Source organism: Hemitrygon akajei, chromosome 5, assembly GCF_048418815.1.
Source record: "Hemitrygon akajei chromosome 5, sHemAka1.3, whole genome shotgun sequence".
In the NCBI taxonomy this organism is placed as follows: domain Eukaryota; kingdom Metazoa; phylum Chordata; class Chondrichthyes; order Myliobatiformes; family Dasyatidae; genus Hemitrygon; species Hemitrygon akajei.
In genome coordinates, this window is record NC_133128.1 from 175,464,235 (window position 1) to 175,479,139 (window position 14,905).

General features: G+C 36.4%; 1 protein-coding gene across 1 annotated transcript in view; it reads right to left on the reverse strand.

Moving 5' to 3' along the window:
- Positions 1-188: 188 nt before the first annotated feature.
- LOC140728501 (kalirin) overlaps positions 189-14,905 on the reverse strand; it is a 723,603-nt gene continuing 708,886 nt past the window's right edge. The window contains exons 59-60 of the mRNA XM_073047309.1: positions 11,932-12,070; positions 189-9,946 (exon numbers count right to left, since the gene is read on the reverse strand). Coding sequence (XP_072903410.1) covers positions 9,401-9,946; positions 11,932-12,070 — 685 coding nt within the window. The 3' untranslated portion in view covers positions 189-9,400. The remainder of the gene's footprint in view (positions 9,947-11,931; positions 12,071-14,905) is intronic.

The following is a 14,905-nucleotide window of genomic DNA, read 5'->3' on the forward strand; positions in this document are numbered from 1 at the left end:
TCACGTATAAGCAACAAGTAATTTTGACAAAGATATGGACAAACTTCTTCTTGATCCCAAAGCTTCAAAATGATAAAATATGCCAGTACTCCAGAAATGAATCACTATTTAAGCAAAATGAAAAAAAGACTGATACATTTAGAAACCAAGCATTTAATATTGTATTAAATATTTAATAACAGGTAGCCAGCAAAAGAAACAGTAAAGTTTTTTTGGGGGATTTTTTGCAAACATTATCAAAATCAAAGCAATACCATATGAAATATTCTAATTTTTATTATGTTCAAATCCTCCAATTGGATTGTATAGTACGAGATACAGGATGTTGCATGCAATCTCAAATTTACAGTAAGCATATACAGTTTGCCAGTTCTTACAAGTTAAATGAATCATTGCAATTACTAAAATGTTCCTGTTCCACTTACAAAAAATTACAACATATTTACCTCTGTAAAACAAAATTAAAATATATACACCAGACTTTATATAACATTTAATTGTAAAAATATGCAACAACGCTTGATCAATAAAAGGCTAACATGGAATAGTGCTGAGGCAAACGATTGAGACACTTTAAGGCTGTAAAGCTGTATGTATACTTGTTAAATTCTTTAATGTAAAAATAAGTCATTACTGCCTCAAAAGTCAACATTAGAAATGCTTTCCTTTGTTGGATCGTTTACTAACACTAATTGTACAGAATTAGTGAGAAATATATACCAAGCAAAACGTTATGTTACAAGTCTGTAAATGGATAGAGACTAATTAACATAATCAACACATTCATAAAGGAGTGACAACATTCCACACATTTGTAAAATGTACCCATTACAAATGGTGACTTGTCCTTCAGGTATCTCAACAATAAATTGGATTTCATTCCAACTATTTAAATGGTTGTAAAGTATTATTGCAATTAAGGGCATGGGTAGGTATACATCATGTGAAAAGGGCATTAAATATATGAGATTGATTATAGTCATTTTTAGTGCAGTGACTGAATTGAAATTTGTAAAGTGAAGGGAAATGGTATTTTTGAAAATGTTAAAACATATGCCATGGTTACTCAAACATCAATAGATTATAATTAAAGGGGATTAAAAATAACACACAATAAGACCTACAACGTAGCAATTTCAGTACTGGAGAATCATTTTAAAATGAGATGAAAAAATATGAAGATCATGATAACACACTAAAAATTTCAAATAACAAAAAAAGGCAGAAGTTATGTTGGTAAACATTGAATTTTATAAATAGATGTAGACAAAAAACCTTATTGGTTTGTTCAGCAGAGGGTTCAGAAATGGCTAAATTTTTATGGGTCATTAATGTGATAGGTTAAAATGTTAGCATGAAATCTATCAACAGAAGATGAATGGAAGTCCCTTTTGTTAATCTAATTTTAATTGGGCTGCCGCTAACTGAAGTATCACGCTGCCGTTGTAGTAAGGATTAAAATCAATTCCGGTCGGATTGAGAAGGAGAATAAATTTTGAACGTTTCGGCCATTGTTATCTCAGAAAATTGAAGGAACTGTTTAAAAGCAACAAAACAATGGCAAAAGGATTACATTGTGGGGTAATACATTTTAGTCCTATATATGTGTAAAAATGGTGGGATTTGTTATCCTTAGTGCTGAGATAGACAGTTTTTTTAAAAAGTGGAACTCCATTGTTTTCTCACATTTCATTAAGTTACATCCCCCTATCTGAAAAAATAAATTTAAATTTAGAACGAAACATCCAGTTCACGTGGTTAATCTAAACTGCAATGACAGAAATCTAAATCCTAATTTTATTTCTGGAAAGTGAGGAGTAAAATTCAACATGGCATTTTGATACTAGGGGTCAAGTCATTTAAATAGACTGGGCTCAATACCACCTTCAGTGACATTACGCCAGCAGGAGGCCATAATCATGGGCCTGAAGTATCTCATCAAAGTAGATAAAGTGGGAGTGAGACCACATGGAAATCTGCAGGGAAGGCCCAGTAATTCTGCTGTGGGACTTGGATGGGAATATTTTACCTTTTTGGCACCTTTCTGGGGCTCTTAGTTTGAAATGCTGGATTTCTCCAATGAGGCCAATACAGTATGATGACTTTGCTTCTGGCAGTTAGAATCCCAACAGTTACTGCACCCTTGAGATATGAATATCAGTTAGCCCCTCATACGTCTAGGGCAAGAGCTTAAGTTGTCAACCAAACTGCATCTGTTGAAATAGTATAGATGTTCCAATATTTGCCTAATATATGTTGTTCCAGCTCACTCTTCCCACAGTGTCCCTTATTGTGATGTATGGAACTGAACAGGAGGATTGGCAATTGAATAAAAAAACTTTTCTTCCTTGCATGAAGTCTCTTCCTGTTGATTTAAGAGTATGTGACTTCACTGTAAACTCTGCAGATCATAAATAAACATATTGTTCTGCCATAAAATCCTATGTCCATCAAAAAAATAATCTGTGGCTGTTTACACCTCCAGTGTGGAAACAGGCAAATATGGAGGAAGCAGATAAATATTGGCAGGAGAAGTCAAGAAAACACCAAGTTTTATAAAAGTTAATTACCAAGGAAAAAGGATAACAAAGACCAAAATGGTAGTCTGTATATGAATTAAGGGGCATCAAGGGATATGGTGAGAGAGCAGGTGTATGGGGTTGAATGGGATCCGGGATCAGTCATGATGGAATGGCGGAGCGGACTCAATGGGCTGAATGGCCTAATTCTGCTGCTATGTATCATGGAATTATGGTACATAAAAAAAATATATATTTAGTTCCAAATAAAAACTGTGCATATGAAGAGGTGAATTTAATAGACAGTGACATTAAGAAAAATAGCATGAATGATATGAAATAATAAACCGAGAGAGGGGATTATTATGGGGTTTAATATATTTAAAGGTAGACAAATTTTGAAGCTGGATAAAATGCATCTCAGACTTTTAAAAGATGCAAGTGAAGAAATACCATTGATGCCTCTCACTTCCCAAACTTGTTTGGCTATGCATGTGGTGCTGAGGATAGAACTAATGTGGTACGATTGTTTAAAACAGTGGAAAGGGAGAGATCTAGGCAACTTAGATCAATAATTGTGATGGGAAAATTAATAGCAAAACATTCTGAGGAACAGAATTTATCTTCATTTAGGGGGGTGCAGATTCATTAAGGACAGTCAGCATGTATTCGAGGGAATAAGAAAAATCAGATGCTAGAAATCTGAAAACAGAAAACGTAAAGCTTATGTCAGAAAATGTTAGAAATATTCAGGCATTGTCTGGGAAAAGAGAAATAAAATGAACATTTCAGATTGTCAGATTGTAGTTGATGAGTTATAATCATGAACGTCAATGAGAGGAGTCTGTATAAAGTCTGTATGACTTTAGCAAGACATTTTACAGAATCTACATAGCAAACTATCATGGAAAGTAAAAGCCTATTGTACCCAAGTAAAAGTGGTGACTGAATTAAAAATGAGCTCAGTGAGAGAAAATCAGAGATAATTTTCAGTGATTGGAAGGCTGGAAGGTTCCACACATCTCAATGATTTATCTTAAGAAACTTAAACACTGGCATTAAGAACATTGATTAAAAATCTGATGATAACACCAACATTATGATTGATGGCATGCAAGTATGTTCAAGGTTGCAGGGAGATGTCAGTAAACTAAGTACAAAACTGGCAAATAAAATTCAGCTGAAGAATTTTGGGATAACCTATTTGGAAGGGCAAACAAGGCAATTGAATACACAATGAAAGATGGGATACCCAGAAACAGAGAACGTGAAGGAACTGAAAGTACATGAACAAAAATCTCTGAAGGTAGGGGATAGGTAGATACAGTGGTTATGGTGGCATACAGGACACTTGCCATAGTCAGTCATAAATGGAATAAAAGAACAAGATTAAGCTTAAAAAAAACAATGGTAGACTAACCCAACAGTTTTAGGCTGTATCTATGGAATAATATCCTGGGTAAAGATAATCTTTTCCCATTTCTGATGACCTGGAACATTAACTCTGTTGCTCTGGTCAACAGATGCTGCCTATCACTGCTGGATAAAATTTTCAAATTTTAACCTAGAATTTTATGAAATGCTAGTCAGGTCATCACCAGCATATCATACAGCTCTGGGTCATTTCACTACAGGAAGGATGTGACAGCACCAGAGGTGCTGGAGAAGATAGTCATGAAGATATCACCAGGCTGGAGATCTATGATTACAGGGAAATGCCGAGGAGGCTGGGTTTGCTTTCTGTGGGGCAGAGGAGTGACTGAATTAAATTGTATAAAATTATGAAACTATTATGAATGGGAACCAGAATGATATATTTCCCTTAGCAGAGAAATTGATGACCAGGAAACTTGCATTGTCTTAAAAGAACTTGAGGAATGTTGAGCCAGAATAATTTCCCCTGAAGAAAAGGGAGGGGGTAGGAAAGAGGAGGGAGGAAATCTGGAACTTACTGCCTGAAAGCATGGTGAAGGGCAGAAATCTGATTTAACCTACAAGATTTCTTCAGTATCACCTGGAGAACCTTAACCTACCATGCTACGGACTAAGAGTAGGGAAGTGGAGGAAACCAGAATAGCTCCACTTTTGGCTCACCTGGACATGGAGACAAATGCTCTCTTCCTTACTGTAAATTTCTATGATTCTTCTGTACAATCAACTCTAAAGGACACAATTTTTACACACCATTTAAATTGCTTTCTTTTATGTTTTTCAGCTTTTGCCGATGTAAAATATGCAAACTCATTATAGATTCTGCAACATGTTAACTTTGTTTTCACAGCAAAAAACAAACTGCAGAGGAACTCTGAGTCAGGCAGCGTTGTGTGCGGACAGTAGTTTTGAGCTGATACCCTGCATCAGATATCCTGCAGCTCCAAGTTTCAGCATCTGCATTCTCTTTTACCTCAACTTTCTGTTCATAGTAGGTATGTCTTGTGCTAGTAAGATTAGCTAAACTCCACAAATATCATGGTTATTAAATTATGCTGAAGTCAACCAGAGTACATATTTTCTACTCAAGTCATTATGTGCTTTGTTCACTATTTACAATGTAAACATCTCCTTCCAAATTTTCAAACTATCATAAGATTCAACACTACATTTTATCTCTGGTGTTAAAAATATATCACAATCTACGATGTTAGTTTAGTATATGGTAGGAAATATTTGTGCTAATGTTCTTAGAGTGAGAAATATTTGTGCTCATGCTATTAGATGAAAAATAAGATCAATATAATAAAACATGGAGAAATTGTGTTGGTGTAATGTGAAAAAAATGAGCTATATCTTGTGTTATATAATTGTGATACAATTATACCTTGTCCATTTTTCAAACTCTTCTAAAATGTCAGGTGCCCTTGAATTGCTTTGGCACACAAAGCAATTTGGTTCTTCTTTTCTTTGAAATTTGAATACACCTGAATTTAATTACAGGCAGATGAGAAGTCTACTGCTTTCAATTTCTTTACAAGTTTATTTTCACTTTTACGTTAGTATCATCACGGGACCTGGCTGGCTACTTCTACAGAGCATTACAACCATGAAGTCCTCCCTTCCCTTGCAATATCCAAAATAAGAATATATCCAGGAACAATCAATAAGTTGTTGACAGAATACTCAGAGTTGGCAAACCTTCTTTCTAACACAGGAACGTTCAGATCAATTATAGTTCGGCCAACAGTGACCAAATTGAGAATATCGAACTCTGCACTGACTGAAAGTTACGCCCATTATCTTTCTACCTTGTATTTCAACTAATGTGGATAAACTTGACAAACCAAAGGAATCTGGCTTAATCTACCTGGTATCTAAATAATATGAGAAATGTTTTTTAACATAGTGTCATATCATGACTCTAACAAAGAGCTTTACATTTCAATTGCAGTTATGTTGTAAACAAAATACAGATATTTTGGTGGATAAACAAAGATTTTATGAGCAATTCTGAACATTCATTCTAAAATTGAACTTAATAAAGAAATATAATAGTTAACATATTTTCTGGTATGCAAAATTAATCCACCCCAATATCAATTTAGATCTGGTGTTAAAAATGTATGTGATCCTGTTTACAGAATTATATGGCAATACTGCAGGATTAACTCCATCTGTGCAATAAAGAATTATATGTAGAACTCTGAATTTTCCTGTCATCAGTGAATCAACATTACACTTGATAGAAGCTATTATTAGTGAGGCTACATCGTGCTCTACCAAGCATCTAGCGAAAGCACCTTAAACATCTCCTTGACCAATCAGGTTGCTGAAACTTTGCATATAAACCCAGAAATAACATTTATAATTCAATATGGGGTACTGCATAAAAATGAAATAAAGTGAAGGACAGAAAGACAAAGAAAGATAATTCACAAAGCAAAAGAAATGTATATTTCCAACAATAATTAACTTAAAATATCTTGCCATTCCTTCAGCGTCTAAATTTCGGAATTCCTACCCAACTACATTACGGGAGGTCCTTAATCAGAACGATTCCTGTGGTCTAAGACAATGGCTTACCATTATGTACTTGTTAATGGGAAATGCAGGATGGGCAATAAATAAATATTGGCTTTGGTGGCAATGTCCACATCCTGAAAACTGAATTATAAAAAAGTAAAGCAAGATGGCACACTTCTAAAAGTAAATTTTCAGTGCCAGTTGCTTGACATTAATTAAAACTGACCATATCATTAACATGCTCTTACATTTGAACATACAGTATAAGCACCCAACTTTTTTGATATGTTTTGTAACTACTTAGTCAGTAAATACCATTATTTCACACTGTTCATGTAGGAGAACATCAAGTCACTTGGCAAGATATTTTTGGGTTCAAAGCCTGTTGGGGATTGGGACAACACAGACAGCAACTTCCTGTTTATTGCATTCAACTTAAAGACACTTTCCCCTTAAGAACACTGATAACCACTCTGTTACTCTTACTATACCATTAAGGCCAATGTTTATTGGAGATGATTTAAGTCTATGGCTGTACCAATTCTCATTGATCAAAATCCTTGCAAATCCTTATTAAAATTTAATACTAATTGTGGGTTCATAAACTCTTCTTGGGCTTCCAGCTGAGTCCAGATTATGATTTTAACCGACATTTTGATGACAAACTCTGCCACTTTCATCAGGGATAGCGGTGTTTGTCATTGAAATACTGGTTAAAATAGACTCCTGGAGCTTCTGGAAGCTTGAGAAGGATTTCTGCGTCATAAACACTGGGAAAGCACTGGATCCTTTCTCTAATTGTGGACTATTCAATTTACACAGCCAGCAAATGTACTCTCATGTCAAGAAACATGTGAGAGATGGAGAAGGAAAACTGAAAATAACTTGGTTTTTATGGATGGGAACAAAAGTTAGGAAAACCTTTGGATGACCTCAAAGGCATCTTTATTCGGCTTCTTTTCTTCTGATTTGGCAGCAATTGAAGTAAAAATGAAAATAAATATTGAGACTATAACTGTCGTGTAGACATGAGCCTGCAAACAAGTGACAGTTACCTGTTTTTAATTACTGCTTTTGCATATCGGGGAAACGTACAATGGTTTCAGCAGAAGTTGCCTTTTGTAGCATCACTAAAGATCAATATTGCCAGCTGAGGTGTGACTGGAGGATACTTTGGGAAGGGGGAGCACCACCATTAGTTCTTTCAGCTGAGATTAGTTCAGTTTGCCAAGAATTCATATTGGAATATCCCTAAACATATTCTAGTGGGTAAGTTAACTTTACATTTACTTTAGAATAGCCATGCTCACAGAAATTAAAGGGAAATGGAAGTACAGAATGGTACAGATTTATGAAGGCTGTTGTAAACAGCAGTGGTAAACCTGAGACAGACGGCAAATGAGCTTTTGCTTTTACGGTTAAAACAGGCGACTGGTACACACATCTAACATAATTTCAAGCTTATTTAAATTGAGCAACCTTGTGCATTTTTTGTCTTACTAATATTAAATAACATTCATGAAAATTAACCTAAGGCATAGATCGAACAGCATTGTTACTATAGTTAAATCTGATTCGAAATGCCGAGGCAGTTTTCAGAAAACCGTGTGGTATGTTTTCTAAACTACCTTAATGCTCAGCGAGTTAAAGGCATGGCACTTAGTGAGCTGCTTAGCCACTCATAACAAAAGAAATACAAGTAGGTATGTGCCATTTTACCTCTCATGCTTGATCTGCCATTCAGTGACATCGTAGCTGATTTGTGCGACTGTTCTACACTGAACAAAAGTTCACTGATGCCTGTTGAAGAAATTTCTTTGTATTCAAATCCTGAATGGCTGACTCCTTATTTTGTGATTGTTAATCCTGGTTCTAAGTCCCTTAGCAAGGGGAAACATCAATTCCACATCTACCCTGTAAAACCCCAAAAGAACTTCACATAGTTCAAGGAGGTTATCTCATATTCCTCTAAATTTAAGACAGTACAGGTCTAGTTTACCTAATCTAGAACATTAAAGTGTCAGTTTCAATGATCATCATCAAATTAATAGATGCAAAGCACGGTGGAGTGTAGATAACATGAGGTAGGGAGGAATGTAAGAGGAATTTGCAATGGATCCTGCCATGATTGTTGTCTTTTGATTATAACTGAGGTCCTTGAAGGTGGATATCAATGAGCGCATGAATGTCGACCTGCCAAGGCTCACCATCTAACCCCACGTATAAAGGGACGGTATTTTGGCTAAGAGTCAAATTCCCATATGGGAATATTCTCATGTTCCCAGGAGAAGATTTCTTTCTTTCCTTGACGATATTTAGCAAATTTACATTTTCTACTGTATGAACATGTGCTGCTAGAGGAGGTAATGTTACCAGCCCTATATTTCAGGAGACTATGGAACACTGTTTCACAGGAATGAAAAATATTTGCCCGATGTTTGCTGAATTGCACAGCTGTCAGTGAGATTCCTCAGGTGGAACTTTACAGATTGCTCTTCCTTAAAAGACCGCAAGATAATTGTTTTAGTAAACCCAGATAGTTCAAATTTCACTTAAGTATGATTACTTTTGCATTTTTTTCCATTTTCTTGACATTTGGTATTGAACATCCGGCGTGTGAAGTGTCAAGTGTTTTAATTTTGCTGTTGTATACGCTATATGAAACTCATTTCTCTTTAATGCTCCATATTCATCTCTCAAAAAGAGTAAACCTTTTGCACTCAGTCTAAAGTAAACAGATCAAAATTTGTTGATCTACTTTGTTGTGCATTTATAAGGATGAAACATCAGAAATACATGATTTTACTGTAATGTATACCTGTTTAAATATACTTAAGAGTATTCTTAGCATCACTCTTCCAGCTGCACATAGAGTGACGCTGTTTTTCCTGTTAGTGACTGAGTATTTAAAAGTTACTAATGCTTCACATCCTTGATCCAAGATTGCCAGGTAAGAAGCCTTTCACATTGCTGACAGGTCGCACATCATTCTGATGCCTCCGCCGCTCAATAAATAAGGCTAATCGCGAGGTATCCAGTGGGGTTGTAGAGTAACAGTCATTTTGAGGATGCAACCATGGATTTTGTAAACAAGTGGCGGCCGTGGGTCTCCAGCGAAAGTCTCCCTGAAGCAGAGCCCTTATGAAGTCTCTGGCAATGTAGCTGACTCCCTGGAAATATTCATCAGGAAAACTGAAATCCCTTCGACATATGTTCATGCAGGTCTCCTCCAGGCTCTCATCCAAGAAGGGAGATACTCCACTTAACATCACATATGTCAGGACTCCAAGACTCCAGATGTCTGTACTTAATGAAACCGGTGTTCCCTGAATTATTTCAGGAGCTGCAAATTCAGGATTTCCTAACAACTGATGTACATAGTAATAAGTTGTGATTTGAACAGCATCGCCTAGATCTATGAGCTTGACACGTGGCACAGGTGTGTGAAGGTCAATCAGCAGATTTTCAGGCTGAGAGAACGGAAAATAATTGTTAACAGTGTCACGTACATTGTTTACTTAGACCTTAACAATATACAAATTACTGTGTTCAAGCCTGTTCAATTCAGTGCTGTTGTGGAGCATTAAATCCTATAATTTACAACTCATCCACAACCTATTATTCTCAGTGCAGATGTAACCTTTTTTTATTTAAGGGAAAGCATGTTTGCAAGCTGTGTACAAGGTGAAAACCATTTCCTTGACTCTAATTACTCAGCTTGCTTGGGGGTTTTCTATAATGAATGTCCTGAAAAATGCCACTTACAGCCAGGAAGAACTTTATCCTATAAATTTCATATCACTACACTAAGGTGATAGGTGACAAAGCAAGCAGAAGTCTGAGAAACTAGTAAAACTGACTGAATGAGGCGCTGGGTTGGACGAGGGCAACAAAGGTCAGAGAGACAAAATGGGTACTGGAACGCGAGGGAGCTGATGATTTAGTAAGAGGATGGTTGAGGGATTGGAGCTAGGTGTGGACGGCAGTAAGTGCCTTTGAACATGGAAAGGGGGCTAGGCAAAGAAGGATGGAATAGATCTTTGCAAGAAATTGTGACAGGAAAGACTGATATTAGAATAGGGGTTAGCATTATGAATGGGGATAGTGTAGGGAGAGTAAGGGTTAGGAGAACAGAATTTTATTCCAGTGTTGTTTAATAGGAAACAATGGCTTCATACCTATGATTCTCAATGTAAAAGAAGAGGAGGAGAGAAAAGAGGTTTTTGAAATAAGGGATAGTAGATTTTATTGCAATATGATATTCATAAAGGAATGGAATTTCTGGGGTGAAAGGAAAGACAGACAGCAGCTGGACAACCACCCAGCCACCCCATTATGGTTAGCTATATTACCAAGTATGTTGATGCTTTCCTTTCCAAGTCTTTCTGTAGTCTCTGCCCATCTTACTTCTATGTTTCCACAGCTTGTTACATGATTTTGAGAAGTAAAATTGCAAGTGGTTTATGAAAAATGCATAAACTGATTCAATCTTTCTATAACTATTCATTGTTTCAGCATTAATATGTTACACCAAAGGGATATTGATCAGTATCGAACTGGGTACTAGCACAAATTTAGTGTCTTTATCTAAGAAAGGATGTGCTGACATTGGAGAGGGTTCAAAAATGATTCTGGGATTGAAAGGCTTGTCATATGAAGAGTGTTTGATGGCTCTGGGCCTCTATTCTCTGGAATTCAGAAGAATGGCGGGGGGAACCTCATTGAAAACTGTCAAATGTTAAAAGAGTGAATGTGGAGAGGATGTTTCCGATGGTGGGGGGAGTCTAAGACCAGAGGACACAGCCTCAGAATAGAGGAGTGACCTTATAGAATGGAGAAGATGAGGAATTTCTTTAGCCGGAGAGTGGTGAATCTGTGGAGTCTGTGGAGGCCAAGCCATTGGGAATTTTTAAGGCAGAGGTTGATAGATTCTTGATTAGTCAGGGCATGAAGGGATATGGAGACAAGGCAGGAGATTGGGGTTGAGAGGGAAAATGGATCAGCCATGATGAAATAGTGGAGCAGTCTCAATGACTTAATTCTGCTCTTGTAACTTACCATCTATTATGGTCTGAAAAATCAAGAAAGAGAGCATTACCAAAAAAGATGAGAATTATAATTAAAGATGCTAAATATATGAAACAATAAGCAGCTAAGATTTTGAAATGATATTTGCTGTTTATGCTAATAAGCAGTTGTTTTGATAACTCAGAATACCACCTGAAGGTTTCCAGTGACTCAAGGAGGCGCGCATCAGCTTTCCGAGCAATTAGAGATGGCAGTAAATAATAACCTTGCCACTGATATCTATGTACCAAAAATCAATTAAAAAGCATTTCTCACTCAAAATAGAACATCTGTTTCAATACATATTCAGTAAATTTTCAAAAACAATAGAGACTTGTGATCGAATGTTATATTGATTTATGTCTTTCTATTTTAAGTAAAGTCCTACCTTTAAATCCAAATGAGCAACTCTGCAGTTATGCAGATATTGTAGGGCTTCTAACGTGTCCCGAATGTAAAAGGCAACTTTTTCTTCCAAATGTTCTTCTTGATTTACCAAAAATTCAAGCAAGCGACCATTATCCAAGCTTTGAGAATAAGAACAGATGTACACAGAATACCTTCATGTTAAAAGTAAGCTTTTAAATTCTAAGAAGGATATTGGAAAGTTAATAGAGTTTGTGATAAAAACTAATTATATTTTACCTTAATGATGTGCCATGAATATGTTGTACACATAATTCCTGAGTATACCTGGCTGTTAAATATGCCACTACAAAACTAGTATGTGGAAAGCAATGAATTCGGTGTGAAGTGTAATTATATCTCTACTTGGGTGATGTTTCAAGGACAGTCAGAAGAAGGGGTACCTGTTTCTCACCAAATGAACAAGTTAACATTAAAATATATTTTTAAGAAGCTTTGGAAAATTCCTGTTAGGCTGCCTGTAAGGAGATGAATAAATCAAGTTGTATATAGTATGTATACTTTGATAACAAATGTACTTTGAACTTTAAAGAAAAAAATCATTTAATAATGTTTACATTTGGATGCAGTTCAAACTGTGCCCATTACTTAATTGTAAAAGGTTTCTAAAAGGTACTTACCATTTTAAAATGTGACAGGAGTGTGAGAATTCTATATATGGGAGTAAGATTTGTGAGCTTGAAAACAGTACTAGGAGGCCCAAGAGCAATATTGCAAGTACAAAATATGCGGGTGAGTCTTGGTTTTCATAAAATATTGTCTTAAATTTCTAATCACAAATTATACTATTTAACAAGTATAAGTATGTGATAGATCGCTGTATGTTGGGGTTATGGACATTTCCAATCCAATAAAGCTGCAGGGGATGTCACCATGCTGAATATCTCCTGCTCAAAGTCATTTGAATTGAAGGCACTTTGACACACAGGGGCAGGAGAGGAATTTCTGACAATTCTATCCAAAAAAAAAAATCACAACTCAACAAAAAGCATAGGCTCATGAAAGGGAGGATATAGTTGTTAGTGATCCAGATAGCAAGTATTTATGAGAGGCTGAGGAGGTCCTACATGAAAGAATGCACTTGCTAGCTGTGGGACTAGGAAACAGACTGCAGCCACAATGCAAGCCAAGGCAATTTAGTCGGAAAACTGTGCAAGGTTGTTGAGGGACTTGGAAAGGGAGGAAGCAAATCTGTTACCATTACCCATGTGGGAGCAATTCCATAGTTAGGAACAGGGGGGAGATCCTGCTGAAAGTAGACAAGAATTCTAAATTATAAAGCATCATATCAAAGATAATAACCTGATTGACTGCAGATCCAACATACAAATTAGATGGAAGAAAACAGATTAGGTAAATATACACATGGATAAAGAGCAGACACGGGAAAGAAGGGTTTTATGTTGTACCAGGTCGGGGCAGTAAGGAACTGTATCAATAGGCTGGGGTCAACCTGAATTGAGATGGGATCTGTATTACAGCAGAAAGGTTAAATGGGAAGAGGTAGTGAAGACTTTGTACCAGTAAGAAGGGGGTTGGGATGTAGACACATGTGGCCAAAATTAAACAAAACAAGGAAAAGGAATTACCAAACAGGGCAATTAGAAGCAATCATGCTTTGTAAGAAACAAGATACAGTCAGGATTACTATGATTGAATGCAGATAAAACATGGCAAGAAATTAAACATAATTAGAGAAGATTGATAGTTAAACAAAGGGGAGGTGGAGTCAGTATTTATTCATAGTAATATTGCACCAGTAGAAGAAAGGGATGAAATAATAAAGAAAAACATAAATTGAGATAATTATAATAAAAGATCAATCAGCTTAATCTACCAACACATAATAATGGAAGACAGATGGAGGAAGAAACTTCAGTGAGAATAAACCAAGGCTGTCCAATCTCTCCTTAAAATTGCAGCTCTACTTCACAGGCAACATTCTGGCCTTCTCTCTATAGCTATATTTCCTGTAGTATGGTGATTAGAACTGTACAACTACAACAGGACATTCCAACTCTTATACTCAATGCCACATCTAGTAGAGAAAATCATACACCAAATGCCTTTATCGCGACCCTATTCAGATGTGAACTGCTTTCTGGGAACTACGCACTTGCACCCAAAGGTCTCTGTACATCGACATTCCTAAAGTCTTAAAAGGACTCATTCATTATTTAGCAACCTTCTTGCTTCAAATATACTTAAAAGAAGTTTTTAGGATTTTCCTTAATCCTACTTGCCAAAGTCATTTCATGGCTTCTTAGCTCTCCTAATTCCTTTCTTACATATTCTCCTATATCCCCTTTAAATCTCAAGTATCAATATTCTATACATGGCAAACACTTCCTTTCCCTGAACAGACTTCCAACATCCTTTATGAAGCAGGATTCCCTAAACTTACTATCTTTTCATCTAACCCTTACAGGACTTGCTAATGCTGAATACGTATTTGGAGTTGTGGCACAGTGAAGGTCTTGCCCTCTCTGCCTCAGTATGGGCAAAACCTGTACTGTGGTTCATGGAACATCTTGAATACTGGAAGCAGGCGTTTGAGGAGGTATCCTGACAATGAGGTTCCCTGTGGTAGACAATAGGGGAACCCCTCTGCAGTTAACAATTGTACTTGTCTCTCTTCCTGAAGATGGTCATGTTTATGGCATCACTGAGGACACCGGTCATATCCTCTTCTTCCCAGATGAGGATAATGAGCTAACAGATTTCTCTCAAAAACTCTTCCCCGCTGAATATTTTTTAGCAGAGATGATCTGTACTGCCAAGGCTTTGTTCTTTACAAAATGAAGAAAAAGCTTCTTGACTTCTTGTTAGTCAGTAACAACGTGAAGGCTGGCCTCAGTAAGGTTGCTGTGGGAAACTATGTAATCCAACCTGCTGGCAACCAAATAAATGATTCTATTTTTCTCCAAGTGGTAGTA